The sequence below is a fragment of the Pseudochaenichthys georgianus genome, chromosome 8 (genome assembly GCF_902827115.2).
Source record: "Pseudochaenichthys georgianus chromosome 8, fPseGeo1.2, whole genome shotgun sequence".
NCBI classification, from domain to species: Eukaryota; Metazoa; Chordata; class Actinopteri; order Perciformes; family Channichthyidae; genus Pseudochaenichthys; species Pseudochaenichthys georgianus.
The window spans coordinates 31,323,002-31,341,531 of record NC_047510.2 but is presented as its reverse complement, the minus strand read 5'-3'; the positions used below and the strand labels follow the sequence as shown (position 1 = coordinate 31,341,531).

Below are 18,530 nucleotides of genomic sequence, written 5' to 3'. Positions count from 1 at the left end.
AGGGTTGGGACCCCCGGGCTGCTCCATCACCCGCTGAGCAAACACCCCCCAGGCCTGGCTGTGAGTCTGCTGCTCCACCAGGGGGCCGAGAGCCAGGTTCTCTGGGAAGATGTTGGTCTCTGTTCGAGGGTAGCTGATGTACCTGAAGAGAAACAAACACACAGTCATCTTCACGCAGACAATCTGAGAGGAAAAAGACCCTGCTGGTAAACTCTCAGACGCAGTGGCGAGCCGTCAGGGCCCTCTAGGCACTCTCTGAGGGCCTAAGATATTCTACAAAATAATATTTAAAAACATTAAAAAAAAAAAAAAAAATGTTGTTATATTTTTCATTAGTTTTACCAAAATAACTTGATTTAATTGTATTTAAAATAACATTTCCAAAGAAATAAATCCTTCGAATCTGCCTGTTCAGTTTCTGTTTGAATGTGAAGGGTTAAATGAAAGAAGCTCGTCTCTGCTAGTGGGTTTTATTATCGCGGACTTTATGACAAGTTCCGCCCGCTGTGAAGCATTTCTTGTTTCCATAGCAACAACAACTTCCTGTCAACAGCGTAAACTCGCCTTCAAAATAAAAGCATGTCCATACAAAATAGGAAGCCAAGCCGAATTACACTTAAGACATATACAACTGCAACGAAAGTAACAAACACAATGCAATATCCTTTTCAATTTCAAAGAACACAAATTGGGTTATTTCCAGGTGCTGTTTTGTTGCTTTCATTGATGCGTTTTGCACCCCGGGCCGTTGTTTTGATATTCCGCTGAAGTATAGCTCTGACCATTGACTGTATATATAAACGTATATGACGTAATAACTTCTTTTTTTTCCAGAGGGAAGGGGTTGGGTTCAGAGGGCCTGATTCAGCTACTTATACAGTGTGTATTACTACAGTAGATGGCCAGGGTGGACAGGGGCAGCAGGAACTTCATTTGATATTTTTCCAAGTTCTTGTGTTAATCTTACATTTCAGAATACTTTATATCTATATTGCACATTTTTACTTTACCTTCTTATGTTCATATTAATATATATATATATATATTAATTTGTTGGCCTTTACTAATCATTGCTCATTGCGATTTAGAAATAATAATTAATAAATATTCAGTTAATGAGGCAGCCCCTAGGCAATAAAATGAAAAAATGAAATAGGCACTGTCCCTTTAATTCCCTGAAAGACACCACCCTGCCAGATGGCGAGAACAAAGATAGCCACGACTTTGAGGAAGTTTACAATCTACAAATAAAATACATGCCCACTGACAGAGCCTCTGAAATGACGATGAAACAAAAACAAACTACAGTGAAACTGATAAGGACAGTAAGCATGGTCGGACAAAACCAAAAACATTGCAGTATGAATGTGGATTACCCAGCATGCACTCACCCCTGGGTATAGAGCTTTTCTGCAATTTTCATCGTCTCTTTGGCGCTTATTTTTAGCTTTCGAGATGCAAGTTTCTCCATTTCCTGTTGGTCAGATGAAAGGAGAGGATTGTTGTCTACATGAAAACAGAAGCTGATACTTTACCACAGACAGATGTGTGTTTTTAATACAGATTATATTTGTGTGTTGTTTATTTGACTTGTGTTCTCACCACAGTGTCCAGAGGCAGCGGTCTCCACTTGCTCTTGGGTTTGCTGGTTACTGAGGAGACCGTTGCTATGGGATCCTGAAAATGAGAAAAGAGATATTCTGATGTGTACCTTTCAAAACGTGGCATTTGGCCCATTTTTATTCAGGCAGATTGACAACACATTAAAATTCATTTATGCTGTGTCCTCCAGCTCAGGTGAACAAGAGGCTGCATGCACGCACACACGCACTGCTTTAATGTTCAAAGAGCTCTTTATTTTTCTCATACTGCCTGTGCTGCAGCACCTCTTGTCACCCTCTGTCTGAAACCAGAGCCCACTCTGCTCTGATTGGTTAGCTGGCCGGCTCCGTTTTGATTGGTGAACCGCTTAGAGATAGACAGTTTTGTAGTAAAAAATAAAAAAAGTACCAGCTCTTTACTTTCGTATATTCTTCTCTTCTTGGATGTTGTGTTTGATGAGGATAGTTAATATGTGTGTGTGTTGAGTGGTCGTTTCCATTTGCTTTGCATAGGCAGAGATGTTGTGGTAAACTAGCAAACAAGCTTACAAAAATGACAACAAGTAAAGGTCCTTACACACCAAACTGACACCAAAGAACACGTCCCGACGGAACACGACTGTTGCGTCGCCTCGCGTCTCCTGCGTCTTGGCCATGTGTCGCACTGGAACACACCGCAAAGACTTCGGCCGACGGCCAAGTAGCACGTACGAACTGCGCATGCGTGAGTGGCAATAACTCTCCTTACCAGCAGGTGGCGGTAGTGTGTATTCGTCATTCAAAAGAGGCAACAACCGGAAGACAGACTGCGTGATAACCGAGAGAAGAAGAACAGACTGCGTTTTCACTCTACAGCTCACGGGGCTTTCCCGAACCTGAGTCGAGAGCTGGAGTTAAATGAAGTCTCAGATTTGCCTTCTTAATCATTTGTTTGGGTCCCTCACTTCTGTTTCGCTTCTCATGCACTGATTCGCTAGCTGAACAGCCAATCACAGTGATTTCTTTGGCCGATGGCCTTCTACCGACAGCCTCCCGATTCAACATGTTGAATTGGCGGAGGAATGTGCGGGACACACCAAGACACACCAATCTGAGTAGGGCGACACGACGCTCATCGACGGCCCGACATCTATCGGCTTGGTGTGTAAGGGACTTAAATGCCAGTGTTGAAGAAGTTTAGGCTACAAAGCAATTCAAGTAAGCTTATTAATTAGTTACGAGAATAACTACCGTAATTTTCGGACTATAAGCCGCGCCTTTTTTCCCATTTTCGACCCTGCGGCTTATATAACGGTGCGGCTAATCTATGGATTTTTACAGCTAACGGCCACTAGGGGACCTCCTAAATCTATGGATTTTACAGGTTACAGTCCACCACCTTTAACTCTATGGGCTCTATGGCCGGTCCGCGCCCCCCACCTTTAAGCGGCGGGTTCCAGCAGGAAAAGCTGGAGGCTGGAAAAGAGTGAGACAGGTAGCGCGCCAAAGTAAAAGTGGAACCGAGAGTGGTACGAGAGACAGAACGAGAGCAAGACAGACAGACATTACGAGAGCGAGACAGTTTGTGCAAAGGAAGTTTTCATGCACAAACCCTCATTATGGAAAACAAACGAAGCATCTGCAGCCACTCGACATCAGTGTCAATCGTGCGTTCAAAGTGGCACTACGCGTTCAGTGGGAGGCGTGGATGACTAGCGGCGATAAATCATTCACCAAAACTGGTCGCATGCGAAAAGCAACTTTCGCTCAAGTTTGCGAGTGGATCCTGACAGCGTGGAGGAGTGTCAAAACATCCACGTTCACTAATGGGTTCCGAAAGGCTGGACTGCTGCGTGATGAAGAGGAGGACGCCGCCACAGCTGAGGCCCTTCAGAGGCTGTTCGATTCCGACAGTGACGAAGAGGAGTTCGTTGGTTTTGAGAGCTTCCTCAAACAGCCATCTCTTTCCCGACAATCCCCTCTGTGCACGAACCCTTACATACGGTAATTAAACATTAAAACACCTGCGGCTTATAGTCCAGTGCGGCTAATAGTCCGAAAATTACGGTACATAACACATAAAAGTCTTATAAAGGAATTCAGGATAAAGAGGAAAATATGACCAATCCAAAGAGAAATATATCTTTTAGATTTTCAACGTTAAATTCACAAACATAATCTATTAACAAAGTATTTAACATATCAAACATCAATAATATAAAATACACTTAAAACCCGGCACATACCTCCATGCAGATCTGGTAGAGCACCAGGCAGGCTGTGTGGTGGAAGAGACGGTTTCTTTTCCAACTGAACTCCACAGACTCGTCCTCCACGTCGTGCAGCACTGAGACAGAACGATGAAGAGGAGTTCAGTGTGTGTGTGTGTGTGTGTGTGTGTGTGTGTGTGTGTGTGTGTGTGTGTGTGTGTGTGTGTGTGTGAGATTAGGCAGGAGTTTATACCTTTGATCTTGTAGAAAGTCTCCGGTATGAACGCCTGGATGGCTTTGAAGCGCTCCACCACGAAGCCCAGAGTGGGAAACTGACAGCTGCCGTACGAGATCAGCTGATTGGCCAGAGAGTGAGGGAAGATCTTCTGCAGGCGCATGGTCTGGAAGCGAGTGAAGGACGCACCTGCAGAGAGGACGGGATCATGTGGATCATAACCACTAGTGTTGTACCATGGCAATCGCTTCCGTTGGAATCACTCCCGGTCAATGTGTCCGGGAAATACCGGCTGATTATATAATGAAGTGACATTTAACTAAGTCTACCAAATTGGGATTTTGCTGTGTGAACAAAACGTGCAGTCTTACCTATTCGCAGGTCCAGCTCCTGACGCACGTCGACAGCATCGCTAACGTTAGTGTCCGGCTCGATTAGCGTCTCACAAGCTCTCCGGATGGAGTTGGGGGTGATCTCAGAAAACTTTGCCCGTAACACTTGCATATTTGGCTTCACTGAAAAAGCACACGCACTATTATAAATATAACTGCTACATTTTAAACGGAATAAATACGATATTTTGGTGATCGGAGCCACTGGATTTTATTTCAGGCTAAGCTAACCATATTCTAGATCCAGCTTTATCTTCACAGTAGTATCAATGTTTCATTTAACTCTCAGCAATAAACATATTTACCTAACTGTTGAATCATTCTCAAAAAGGGAGATGAAATCCCCACAATAACAACAACTCACACATCACTATCATACCTGCTTTGCAGACATCTATGATTTCAAAGCCAATGTTTTCTCCCTCTCTGTCACAATCGGTCCAGATGACTAAAGCCTGGCACTGCCTCGCCTCTTTCTCCAGTGTTTGCTAGAGAGGAGAGGAGCGGGGGGAAGAAGGAGAAAGTAGAGACTTAGAGGGAATGATTCAGGTATATTTCTATTATCCATAATCATTATGACCGTCTCTGACTCCACATACTAACTGGTACAGCAGCTCATCCTGTTTTCCATTAATACAGAGTTAAAGCAAACTATCACAGTTACAGTTATTTAAAGGAATTTTTTAGATTTCTTTAAATACAATGTAAGGATTATTTTTTGTAAATGTATGCGACTAATGGGAGGGGACGACATTAGCATACCTTGATTAGTATCATGTTATCTGGACAGTACTTCTCTACCTCAGCATCAAATAACAGCACAGGACTGCAACTGTACCTAAAGGGAGGAAAGGAACAAATACCATCAGTTGTTATGATTAGGGATGGGTCCGAGCCCCGGTATTAAACGGGCCCCGGGGCTGAATTATTAAAGACCGTGGTACCGTTAAGCTCTGACGTTATCGGTACTGGAGACATAAAATATATATCATGTGTATTATTGCTACACCAACATTATATTGCAGTTTTAGTGTCGCCAACTCCGTTTCTAATACGCAAAAAGACTGTAAACGTGAGTCTATGATTATTTTTAGTATTTTCGATCTCCCCCGTCTGTGTGCGAGGGGGCGGGCAGTTCACACACACGCAGCTGCTACATGCAGCAGCACACACACACACTCACACACGCAGCTGCTACATGCATGCAACACACACATACGGTGGAGATGGCGGAGAGTGCTCCAAGGTGTGGTTAAACTTTACCCGTCTCGATGCTCGTTACCAAAAGTGCAATAAGAGTTTAGATGTAAGGGCAGTAACACGAGCAATGTGTCTAAACATTTATCAAAAGTGCTCCACATCCAGACGGAGGAATGCACCGGGTTCCACTGTCCCTCTAGTAGCGCTGTAGCCCCACCCACGAGTAACGTTTCCACGTCAGGTGTTCTGTATGCTAGCAGCAACACACGGAGTTAACTACATTATACACACATGGGTTAATGAGTAGAGGTAACTGAGTTATTTATTTTGTTAACGTTTCAGCTATTCTGTTTACAGTTCTGTCATCACATTATTTAATACGATTTGTTAAAACGTTGTTTCTTTTGATGTGAAATATTATGTATTTAATTTAAATAAAAAGCAATGTTAGTTTTGTTCACAATTCGTTTATTTAGTTTACCTTATTTTTTTCTCCAAAAGAACCGATAAGAGTACCGTTAAAAGACCGGACCGATAAGCGGTATCGATAAAAGTAGTAGTACCGTTAAAACCTTAACGATACCCATCCCTACTTATGATACAGTGTGATGCAGGATATACCAAGAAAATCAAATAAGGAATCCAGTTTTACTCACCACTTCTGATACTGTGCTTGAAACTCCAGACCCAGTAAATGGCCAGATACCGAGGTCATTGTTACCGTCACATTCTGGAGATGGGTGGAGATATAAAGAGATATTTAAAGCACAAAAGAACAGACTTATAGGTGCTTGTGTGTAAAGGTCTTGTACTTTTCTTATAACACTTACCTGGCCAAAGAGATTATATTCATACTCGTAGATTTTGTTAAACTTTGACATCCCTTCTCTCTAAAATGGAAAAGAAGACAATCAGTACTGAAGCAGACACAAAAATATAGAAATCTTAGAAACAGATTCATATTTATCATTTATATTACTATGCTCTGATTTCAGGAGATATACAGTAAGGATACAAAGTCAGGTTATACAAGACGTGACTCCATATGGATTATAACACATAAGATTTATATTCAAATTTTCAATGTTATGATCAGGTTTATTATTCACTGGATTAGCCAAAAAAATGAGTGCCAATATTTCTATACACAGTTAATTTACTAAGTCCGAACATTTTCACGAGACGTGGCAACCCTTCCTTGATATGTTGAGGCTAGGCAGTTACTAGTTACTTTTCGACATATAATACCACATACAGTATAAACTGATATGGTACAATGCAGTACTGAACTAGTAATCTACATCGTATTTCCAGTATCTTAATTTGGGCAAAATACAACAATAACATGCTCTTACATGTTTAAAAAGTACTTTTGATACTTCTGGGGGGGGGGGGGGTAATGTTGTGAATCGAGTGGCCCATGGTGGTGGTGGGGTTATGGTATGGGCAGGCGTATGTAATGGACGACGAACTCTCAATATTTGAGAGAACTGGTTATTTTGTGTATATAGAAAATGTTTTAGATCTTTGAGTTCATCTCATAAAAAATGGGAGCAAAAACAAAAGTGTTGCGTTTATATTTTTGTTCAGTGTATATATATCAATATTCCAATTACTTATAGACTATTCTGCACTATTTCTATTCTATTCTATTTTATTTACTTGCACTATTATCTGTTTAATTGTGTTGCACTGTTGGAGGAGCCTGTGACATAAGAATGTCATTGTCATAACTACACTGTAAGCCTTGAATCAGTGTTCCTTCTTTAAATACCGTAAAGCACTGACTTATAGCACTATCTGTTAGTGTATTTGACACAATGTGAGAGATGACAGGACTCACCCTCCTCGCGTTGCCATCAGACATGATGGCTGCGATGCATTTAGCCGCATCGTTCTTCTCGGCCACGCAGAGGACCCTCCGGATCTGACCCCGGACCTGCCCCTGGCCCCGGTTCATGTCTGCCTGCTGCGGAGGAGGAGGAGGAGGAGGAGGAGGAGGAATGTCAGCCAGACACCGGTCACTCTGCGCCGCACGGAAACACCTCCGAATGACGCCGAGCCTCTGCTGTAATCCGGGTCTAAGCAGAGATCTACCGAGCAGCGCTAGCATCCCTCCCCGCTCTGAGGTGCAGCCGCGCCGGCTTCCTGCACGCTGACCTCCGACTGTGCTGGATCCACTCTGTTAGCATGTTAGCTCACCAGCTAAAGACATTTCATCCACTCACTAAACCTACCACACAGTTGTAAAGTTGTGACAGCTGTTGACAAACTTCCCTCACAACGAATTATAAAGTTAGAAAATGAATTCCGGTCTATCAAAAGTGTTTAATTAAAGGTTTAAGAGAAGCAGCATCGAGCATCGACATGATGGACCAACTGTTAGCTCTGTTTACAAATTCCGCGCTCGACTGTCAAATAGTGCCGTAAAACTGTCGTAACGACCAAACGTCTGAATAAAACCAAATACATACAAATTAATGTACAGTAATTTCATTATTTTAACCGATTGATTGATGCATACATGGTTGACGTGTTTTTATATTAATAATACGTTTTTCATAATAACTATTATAGTGTAAATAAATGTTTCACTAATGTATTTCTCAAACAGATAATCCACCCTAAATCCAAAATTGTCACATGTACGAACCAAGACAGTAACTAACAAAAAAAGGTATTTAACATAATTTCCTCGGTATTTTTCCTACATTTTTAACAGGTTCTTTTTAATTTTAGACGTCGTTTTTCTGAAATGTGAATAATTTCCGGAATTACTCCACCAAAACAATGTTATTTGCAGCATGGAGAGTGTTATGAAAAAGGCCATCAGTTTAAGATATAAACACGTTTCATTGCAGCTACATACTTTCCTAGTATCTTCGTTATAAGTTGTCTAGTACTTAGTAGATATAATAGAGACCCTGTTGTGATACCAATTTTGATTATTTGTTTAATTTCTAAAGCAATGCAGGTTCTTAATTCAAGCACAAAGTGTAGAAAATCCAACTGCACAGCCAACCCAGCTAAATAAACAATATATGATACATCCCAATATAAAACATGTTGAGATTAAATTATATTTATCTAGTTTTCATACTAATACCATGTAATCATGATAAGCTAAATATATGAAATTTCAGTTTTAGGGTGGAATTCCTCCAGATGGGGAGTTGGATTTGATCACCTGACAAGACTACAACCAGCTGGGTAAACATGGCGCCTGTCTCTGGATGTGAAAATTACATGTAGCGCTACAGGCTGTTAGCGGTGTGTGTGTGTCGCTCAGACGTCTCGCTTTTTAGCCCAAAACACAGAAACGTGGTGGAGACTACGCATGAAGAAATTATGCTGAAAGAAGAGAGGTGCTTCAATGATGCTGCTGTGAAGACACAATTCTCTCTGATCATCATGAATGGTCTGACGCCAGCACGGAGCCTCTGATTGGCGCAGGATAATTGCTTTTGTTAACAGATATTAGTATTTAATGTGGAGGAGGCTACTCATTTGAGACATATCAAGGACCTTGGACTCTCTTTAGCAGGGGCGCAGTTGGATTTGTCGGGCCCACTATGCTGTGGGACCCCCTTTTTTAAATGGTATAATCCACTTGCTTTTTCCTTTTCTTAGTCTGGGAATCTCCAGGTTATTTTAACCTCACTGACAGGCAGAATGGTCCACCTGACAGCTGGTTTATGACTTTTTAACTGTGCGGTGTGTTGTGCTTCTGACTGGTTTCGATGATACATTCAAGCCTTCAGCTGTTACTCTAAGGGACTTTTATTTGTTTACCTCGTTTACTAATTTGCGTTGTGCCTTTGTAGTCATCTTTGCTGGACGCCTGTTTCAAGGGAGAGTAGTCACAGTACTAAATGCTCCCCAATTGTAGAAATTGTGTCTAACAATGGACTGATGAATATCTAAACTCTTGGAGATTACTTTGTTACCCTGGCCAGTTTTATTGAAATCAACATTTCTTGATCTTCTGAGATCTCTTTTCAGTGAGTCATGTCAGCAGACCCATCTTGTGGATAGCAAATACAAATATTTGAGTGATTATTATAGGTCAAAATATCCTCAAACAACACCTCTAGTCCTTTCCTTTCTCTAGGAATCTCTGACAGGCAGAATGGTCCACCTGACAGCTGGTTTATGACTCTCTCCTGTGCTGCTCTGTGTTTTCGCATGCCTTGCTCATCAACACAACTATGATAGGCTCTCCTGACGTGGTGGCTTTCACTAAAGAGGATGATTTTGGGCAGGCAGATCCCGACCCCTGGGCCATCCCCGAGGAGTTTTCTGTCCCTCTATCTCCAATCTCTGACTCCAACCCCTGGGCTAAAACCTCCTACGCCAAGTTCACCAAAGACTTCATCCTCATCTCCGAGTTCTCCGAGCAGGTCGGCCCTCAGCCTCTCCTCACCATCCCCGAAGACCCCAAAGTCTGCGGCACCTTCGACCTCAACTACTTCTCCCTGCGCATCATGTCGGTGGACTACCAGGCCTCCTTTGTGGGGCATCCGCCCGGCAGTGGGTACCCGAGGCTCAGCTTTGTGGAGGACTCCAGGGTGGTGCTGGGAGACTCAAAGGAAGGAGCGTTTGCATACGTCCATCACCTCACGCTTTACGACCTGGAGGCGAGGGGCTTCGTGCGACCGTTCTGCATGGCGTACGTCTCGGCTGACGAGAGGAAAATCATGCTGCAGTTTCAGGAGCTTTCCCTCCGCTTCTCTCAGGCGTCCGAGTGTCTGAAGGCTGGGAACAGGAGGGCGTTTGCCAAGGAGCTCCAGAGGAAGCTGCGGGATCTGGAGTAAGAACTTCCATATAACTTCCTACTTGCTAATATATTATCTGATATCTTTTCAAATCTGCGTTTCAATCATTTAAGTAAAGAGTGAACAGAAAAACATTGACATTTTGTCCAAGGCATTAATGGACAATCCATTTCCGGCCCTGGTACAAAAAATTGTTGTTGACCCCGAATTATTTCTACTCCTTTTTAATGGATTACTTCACCCAGAAAACCATCCATTGTGTATCATTTACTCACGCCATGTTATCTTGTGTTCTTGAAGAAAAGCATTGTTTTTATGTCATGCCTCCATGGTGAACAAGGAATTAGGAAGAACAAGGAATAGTCTTGATGAATTGACATAAAGCAAAATCTTATCTAAACATAAGCTTACAAACTCTCAAACAACTCATGCATTTATCAAGTTGTAAAGCGCTAAACATATGCATTTTCACCTGAATCTTACTATTTAATACACTTTATGGAAATCAATCAAAACATTTAGAGATATTTTATTCACTAGCTAAATGACCAACAGACGAGTATTACCTCCCTAGATTTGATTGCATGGTCTAGCTAAGGAACCCTAACCCTAATCTCACAGTTGTTGAGGTCCCATGTCACCGGTTTATAGTATTTCTTGTGCAGTAGTTTCCTGATGACGCAGAAGCTCCTCTTCGGAAAAAAAACCCCTATATTCCCCTTTCTAATTGTGTGTTTCCTCCCCTCAGGTACACTCACTCGGTGCTGCAGAGGGAGGAGGGTCTGCAGAGAGAGGCTGGGACTCAGCGCATGTACTCCGCTCACGCCGTGGAGAAAGCCAACGAGCTCGCTAACGTGGAAAAAAGCATCTACGAACACCGAGACCTGCTGAGACAGATCAGCTCCTACAATAAACGTCCGCGCCGAGACCCTCAAGCCGTCAGCTGCCAGAGGTGCATCAACGAGTGCTTGATCGAATGCGAGCAGCTGATAGACAAATATGCAAAGCTTGCCAGGCCTTTTAGCTACAATGACAAAGATGAAACGGGGCAGGCCGTCGATGCTGGAGGTGACGAAGAAGGGGATGACGAAGGCGTTAAGCGAAGGCCGTCCTACACGCCACAGCTGATCAAAGCCAAGTCTGCAAAGTGTTTCGACAAACGCCTGAAGACGCTGCCGGAGCTGTGCGACGTTACTTTCTACGACGCCACCGTGACGCTCCTGAAGGACACGGAGAAGGGTTTCCGGGGGGATCTTTGCTACCTTCACACACAACGCCTGGACAAGGCACTACGCAGGAAACAGAGAGTTACCAACTTCCTGTTTGAGGAGGACCTCGGGGACGACGATGAAGAGGATGAAAGGGGGACCCTGAGACCATTCTGTGCTGTGAACCATGCTGTCGATAACTATACTCCTTTAAATCCACCTCATATTGTGCTTGGAACAGAACCTCTAGTGTTGGATGATCTGGAGCCTCCGGGTCCTCTCAACCCCGGCCATACTTCAGAGACCGAACCTGGGCTTGTGGAGAGCCACCTGGAGTCCTCCCCTTCAGATCCAACTCTGGAGACTCAAGGGAGCTCAGAAGGGAACAAAGGAAGCTTCAGCAGCGATAAGAGCGGACTGGATCTCGCAGAGAAGCAACTGAATCGGGCTAAATCACAAGCTGCCGATCCTGATTGTGAACTGACCAATGAACCGGACACGGAGAGGGAAAGCAGCAGCGAAGATTTGGAGACAACCGCTGGGGATGATGATGGAGACGGGACTCCCGTGTCACTTCTGGAGGTTGTGTCCGAGCTGGAGGCCAGCAGAGAAGACGAGTGTGAAGGAATAACTGACGGGGCTTCGGATATATTGATCCCTTTGGACTCGGCTTGCTGTATGGCCCAGGAGGGTTTCCTTTACGAAGCCTCTCCAGCAGAGAGAGCTCCTTGTGTTGGCCAAAGCTCCAACTCGCAATCCCCAGTTGTCAACCAGGAGCCTCAGGCCCTTCTCCCCCTCCAGAACGACTACACGGTGGGTTCTCCGGGCTCAGAAGGCCCCGCCACTGGACTGGAGTTGCCTGTTGGGCTCCTCGGAGATGCCGTTTCCCGAACCTCATTGGAGGAAGGGGCGGACTGTACCATGAGTGCTTCCACAGGGTCCGATCGGGCTGCTTCACCTCTTGGCTACGGGGGAGTTGTGACCCTGCGCCAGAGGAAGAAGGCCGGACAAGGAGCGCTGAAGTTTGTGCGACAGTATCCGTTTGCCATGCAGGCGCTGTGGTGTCTGTTGAGCGGCCGCACGCTGGTGGTGCTCGGCGCCGACGAGGGGAGGGTCCGCCGGCTCGTTTCTGCTCTCGCTCTCTTTGTGCCGGCGCCGGGGAAATGTGGCGAGAGAGTTCAAGCCTGGCTGTCCTGTCCCTTCACCCTCACCGACCTGCAGAGGTGGAAACTCATTGGCTTACAAAGGTATTTCCAATTTCTATTAAAAGCATTTTAAGTAAAACTCTTTGATGAGGAAAGAGAAAACCCCTAAAACTATAATAGGGCCCCTTTTAATATAAATAAATGGACAGGTTTATAATTTGTCAAATTAACATTGTAATTTATGTAATTCTTTATTTAAGTTTGAGCTAACTTTAAGACTTGTTATAATGCAAGGTATTTTTATCCATAATGTAATATAACAATGTTTTTATCAATAATATAATTCGGTAAAGAAACAAAATAAACTTGTCAAATACATGCAGAGAGCAATATTGGCTCCAAAATGCTGTAGCTTTTTATTATTTTTAATATTTAAATGGAATTCTACGGTCAGATAACTGTAACTAAAAGATGTGCTAAAAATAAAATGTTTGCTTATAAAACACAGAACATTTGGATGAATTGTGATAACGTTTTGCTAAACACTGCAAGATTGACTTACTTTACTAAAACCAACTTTTCTTTGAGAAGTCAAGGTAACAGTATGAGTAATGTCCTCTTTGTACTTCACATCAAACCCTACTATACAGTTACTCATCCTGTGTGACTCATTCCTCGATGACTCACGCAAAAAACGATTCAATTGTTAACCCTCAAATCCGTCCTTCAGATTATTTTCCATTTCGCTCGTCTTCGTAATGATTGTGGGCTTCAAAGTAATCCAATATTTCGCCTTGAGAGAAGAGACCGCATCTTAATGAACACATTTCTTTGTAGAGAACGTTGTAGGAGCTGAGTGAGTCAGAAGTCAGGGGGGGGGGGGGGGGTTTATGACGTGGATCTTATATCTGATCAGAAACCTCTGGGTGTATTTATTATTGGTTCAGTAGATGCTCATAGCTTAAGACGTACAATCATGACACCTCTGTGAAATGTTACCCTGGATTTTATTCATTTTTACACCAGATTTTCAATTTTGGGCATCTTTGCGCACAAACCAGTAAATGTATGTCATAGCTATTTAGTTGTATTTAAATCATAACGAGTACAAAAAGAGACACACCCGAAATTACAGAATTGTAGAGACAAAACATTAAACAAATTATAGGAGGTAAATGTTATATGTGGACGTATATTAGTGGCTTTAAATTAAAGTAAACCCTATAGTAGTTATAATTTCAGTCTATTTTTTATTTATGTTTTGCAGTTTATAAATAGGAAATATATTTACTAAAAAGGTTAGAGGTAAAGATACAGCGCTCAATGTTGCAAGTAAAGCAAGCCGTTAATATCACCCGATACACATGGCAAAAAAGATCGTTAAAAATAGTTATTCATATAAAAAAAAGGAATAAAGCCATTAAGATCATACAGCAAATAAAAATCCATGTGAAGGCACTACAGGTTATTGGAAAACAATGCATCAATCCATATTTTAACAAAAACATGAAGAATAACTAACATATTAAAGAATTATTTGTATATGTAACCTGTCTTTATAAAGCCAACTAACCTGTGTGTGTGTGTGTGTGTGTGTGTGTGTGTGTGTGTGTGTGTGTGTGTGTGTGTGTGTGTGTGTGTGTGTGTGTGTGTGTGTGTGTGTGTGTGTGTGTGTGTGTGTGTGTGTGTGTGTGTGTGTGTGTGTGTGTGTGTGTGTGTGTGTGTGTGTGTGTGTGTGTGTGTGTGTGTGTGTGTGTGTGTGTGTGTGTGTGTGTGTGTGTGTGTGTGTGTGTGTGTGTGTGTGTGTGTGTGTGTGTGTGTGTGTGTGTGTGTGTGTGTGTGTGTGTGTGTGTGTGTGTGTGTGTGTGTGTGTGTGTGTCAGAGTGGCGTCCCCTGTCGGCTCCAGCATGCTTTACTCTCTGTCGCGCTACAGCCGCTACATCTCCATCCTGGACGTCGACCAGAAAACGCTGCGCTGTCCTCCGTACCGAGGCCAGCTGCTCGCCAACATCGCCGACCATCGCACCTCCATCCGCCGCGGCTCCACCTTCTTCCTCCACCTGCAGAGCACGCTGTGTGAGATGGCAGCCAAGGCCTTCCTGTTGACCTTCACCCACCACCTGCACCTCCCCGTCAGCTGCACCGAGGGGCCGGAGGGGGTGGAGGGCCGGCGCCGCTGCTTCCTGCAGGGACAGCTGGGTCTGGGGCACGAGGACAGCCAGATCCTGCTCTACCTCAGCCAGCTCGTCACGCAGCACTACCTGCAACCCGCCACCGGGGGCAGCGGAGCGGCAACCAGCTTCACCTTCAACTACACCACCAGCGTTTTATACAAAATCTGATTTGAACCCGAGGATTCCCACATATAGTTTTAGCAAATATCATCATTGACTCTTTGTTTTTAAATGGACCAAAGGAGGATTTTAAAGAGGGCCAGGAAAAACTCTTAAATGGTTTTCGTTTTATTTAGTGTTTAATCTATCTTTCTCTCTGCCTTGCTGTCTTTTTGTCTTGTCGTCCTTCTTCCTCTACGGGGAGGAAAACGGAGACAGTTGTGAATGTCAGTGAGCATTTGTTTAGCAAATATCATCGTCGACTCTTTGTTTTTAAATGGACCAAAAGGATCATTTTAAAGAGGACCACACTCAGTTTTATTTCCAGGAAAACCTCTTAAATAGTTATCGTTTTATTTAGTGTGTAAGCTGTCTTTCTCTCTGCCTTGCTGTCTTTTTGTCTTGTCGTCTTTCTTCCTCTACGGGGAGGAAAACGGAGACAGTTGTGAATGTCAGTGAGCATTTCGTCTGTATTTGGTCCAGAACACAATCACAAACCAAACGCAGCACACGAAGGTCAGTCGTATTTATTGTCATTGTGTGTTTTAATGGAAATGTTACTTGCGCTGGCTTGTTTAGGGTCATTGCCGCCCTTTCTCCTCACCACACACACACACACACACACACACACACACACACACACACACACACACACACACACACACACACACACACACACACACACTCTCTCTCTCTGTGTTAGCTCTGTGTTGACATCCACCAATCACAGTTTACAGCTATGATAATCTTAGCTATGTATTTTAAGGATTACTGCAACATTCTCTCGTACGCTGACATTATCTTCCCGTGAAATCTTATCAACAGGCTTATCACAGCTGGTTTTGTGACATGCCTCTCTTCCAAATCAACCTCCTGAAGCCTATTCCTTTTTTATATTTCTTTTATGAGCCAATTTCAAACGCACATTCCTGCAGCAATCTTCATTTTATATCCAAATAGAGACACAATGTTGGATGTAAGCTGAGTGGATTTGTGGGCATGGATTAAACATTCCTTACCTTAAACTGGTGATGCATGAGAAAGTAATATGTGCTGCGTGGACTACACACGGAAAGCCCCATGTGATATTTGCATGTCCGGAAATCATACTCACCCATGTTGGGCCGGTGTCACTATTAAGGGCTCGCGGAGCATTTTCATGGATGTTACTCACACCGTGCAGGAAATGTACTTCAACCTAAATGTAGTGAATTTCACTGTTGTCTTAAAAGTTGTCTGAGAGTGTTGTGGTGTCAGCATGAGACTGTCTTGTGCTCGGGTGAATCACCGTGTTGATAATATTTCTGTTTCGTTGTAATTGGATGAAGATGCTGAAAGAGTTTGGGGTGACGGGGATGATGTTCTACAGAGTTTATTATAGGGGAAAGAATGATTTCCTGTGCCATCGAAAACGAGCTAACTTGAATTAGGAAAGCTGCCTATTATTTATTTTTCTTCTGAGCAGCCATTGCTGGATGTGTGATAGGAAACAAAACTTGTGTGTATTTATTGCTTTACGACAAATTTGGATTATGACCATCATGATAAGTACGCTTCGATTTTCTCTTCGCAGCATTCTGGAGAAAAAAAGGAAATCTTTTACAGGCCTTATTATGCTTTTTGGGGTTTTCCCTTTCCTCTAGTGTGCTACAAGGGTTTTTAGTGCATGTAAATGGTCGGTAAAGGCTAAATTCCCAAGATGTCTCTCCCACACACTCCGCCCTCTGCCTGAAACACCTCCGTTGGACTCCTATTGTTTACTTCCGTGACATATTGACATATCTAACATTCGTGCTCCCAGTGGCTCCAACATATTGAATGTGATAGGCTAAGGGGCGGGACATCTCTTAGTATTTGACCAATCACATCCGAGCTGGCCAACTAAGCAATCAGAGCAGACTGGGCTCTGGTTTCAGACAGAGGGTGAAAAGAGGTGCTGCAGCACAGGCAGTATGTCACAGGAGAGGAACTAAATACAAATATGAACCAGAAAATCAGCATAATAGGGCCCCTTTAAGTTTCTGCCACATCGGCCAGTTTAACACTTAAGAAGCGTATCGATGGTATTTCCAGATTTGACTAATTCTGTGGCGTCAGTATTGGAGATGTAATTCCGTATCTTAGAATGGTAAATGTACTTGTGACTGCATGGTCAGACGTTTATTGTGAAAGGTCAAAAGAACGTGGCATCGCGGCTGCTGCCCTTCCTGCTTCGAAAGACACTTTTTAATTTTAACTCACAGCAACCTTACATTTTTAACTCTAATGTAATATTTCAGTTTAATGCTCAATATTTTTTTTTTGCCAAGTGATGTATTTTTAATATTTCTTTAATGCTTGAATAACACATTTTACTGCTATTTTTTTTTTTTAAAGTTTCCTCCCTATAATGCAAAAAGGTGAATGTAATCTGATAAGCCATACCACAGTGTGCTTAACACGTCGTCACTCAGTGTCCTTATGTTGCCATGTCATGCCCACCTTTTGTATCATCACGAGGGGGTGTCGTTCTCACTTGAGGCGGCGTTGATGCCATTGATCTGACTAAAGCACGTTGTGAATGTCTTTGCCGCTTAATGTAAATGTTGATATTCATTTATCCCATTAAATTATTTGAATCCATTTCCTTTTGTGTGTGTGGATCATGTCTCTCTCTCTCTCTCTCTCTCTCTCTCTCTCGCTCTCTCGCTCTCTCGCTCTCTCGCTCTCTCTCTCTCTCTCTCTGTGTGTGTGTGTGTGTGTGTGTGTGTGTGTGTGTGTGTGTGTGTGTGTGTGTGTGTGTGTGTGTGTGTGTGTGTGTGTGTGTGTGTGTGTGTGTGTGTGTGTGATGCTGACAGAAAGCTTCCCTCAGATCTTCAGTAAACACTCCAACAGTCATGTGTGACTTGCTTTGGCGATGACGGATGTGGGAGAGTTGAGGTGTCATGAATAATAAATGCTGTGAAAGCTAATTGCTCTGCTGGAGTTCAAGTAGAAATACTCTGTTAGAATGTGAAGTCCTGCATTCAAAATGTATTTCAATTAGTGTTGGCATCAAAAGTACTACCAGATGTAAATAGATTCATTATTATGAAATGTATTTATTATAAAATAATTATTCATTCATGCTTTGAGGATCTGGGAAAGCGCTAAAATAAATGTAATGAATTATTATTATGCAGAATCGCTCATGTCAGAATACATCTACTATTGGATTATTTTTATTGATGCATTCATGTGTTCATTAATTTAATATTGCAACTAGAAAATGTGGAAGAAATGTTAATCACATAGTTAAATGTATAATATATATTGATTGTATATGTTAAACCTAAAACTACAAAGTAATGACTCAAGTTATCCACAAGAAGATATTTGACTCCAAATTGTAATGGAGTAGAAGGGTAGGGTAGTAAAACAAATTAAATACTCCAGAAAACTACTTCATTGTAGTTTGGTACAGTGCTCAAGTA

General features: G+C 42.9%; 2 protein-coding genes across 2 annotated transcripts in view; one reads left to right on the top strand and one right to left on the bottom strand.

Moving 5' to 3' along the window:
- The window catches only part of top3a (DNA topoisomerase III alpha), a 19,299-nt gene extending 11,272 nt beyond the window's left edge, over positions 1 to 8,027 (bottom strand). Inside the window, 11 exon segments of the mRNA XM_071204098.1 lie at positions 1 to 142; positions 1,392 to 1,474; positions 1,603 to 1,677; positions 3,827 to 3,927; positions 4,044 to 4,214; positions 4,397 to 4,540; positions 4,797 to 4,905; positions 5,180 to 5,255; positions 6,274 to 6,347; positions 6,448 to 6,507; positions 7,461 to 8,027. The exon segment at positions 1 to 142 is cut by the window's left edge and continues 69 nt beyond it. Of these exon segments, the coding sequence (XP_071060199.1) occupies positions 1 to 142; positions 1,392 to 1,474; positions 1,603 to 1,677; positions 3,827 to 3,927; positions 4,044 to 4,214; positions 4,397 to 4,540; positions 4,797 to 4,905; positions 5,180 to 5,255; positions 6,274 to 6,347; positions 6,448 to 6,507; positions 7,461 to 7,730 (1,305 nt within the window). The 5' untranslated portion in view covers positions 7,731 to 8,027.
- Positions 8,028 to 8,826: 799 nt separating this feature from the next.
- Positions 8,827 to 17,700, top strand: smcr8a (Smith-Magenis syndrome chromosome region, candidate 8a). The gene is made up of 3 exons (XM_034089912.2): positions 8,827 to 10,427; positions 11,141 to 12,847; positions 14,628 to 17,700. The coding sequence occupies exons 1-3, from the start codon at positions 9,826 to 9,828 to the stop codon at positions 15,085 to 15,087; spliced, it is 2,769 nt and encodes a 922-aa protein (XP_033945803.1). The 5' UTR covers positions 8,827 to 9,825; the 3' UTR covers positions 15,088 to 17,700.
- Positions 17,701 to 18,530: the final 830 nt, after the last annotated feature.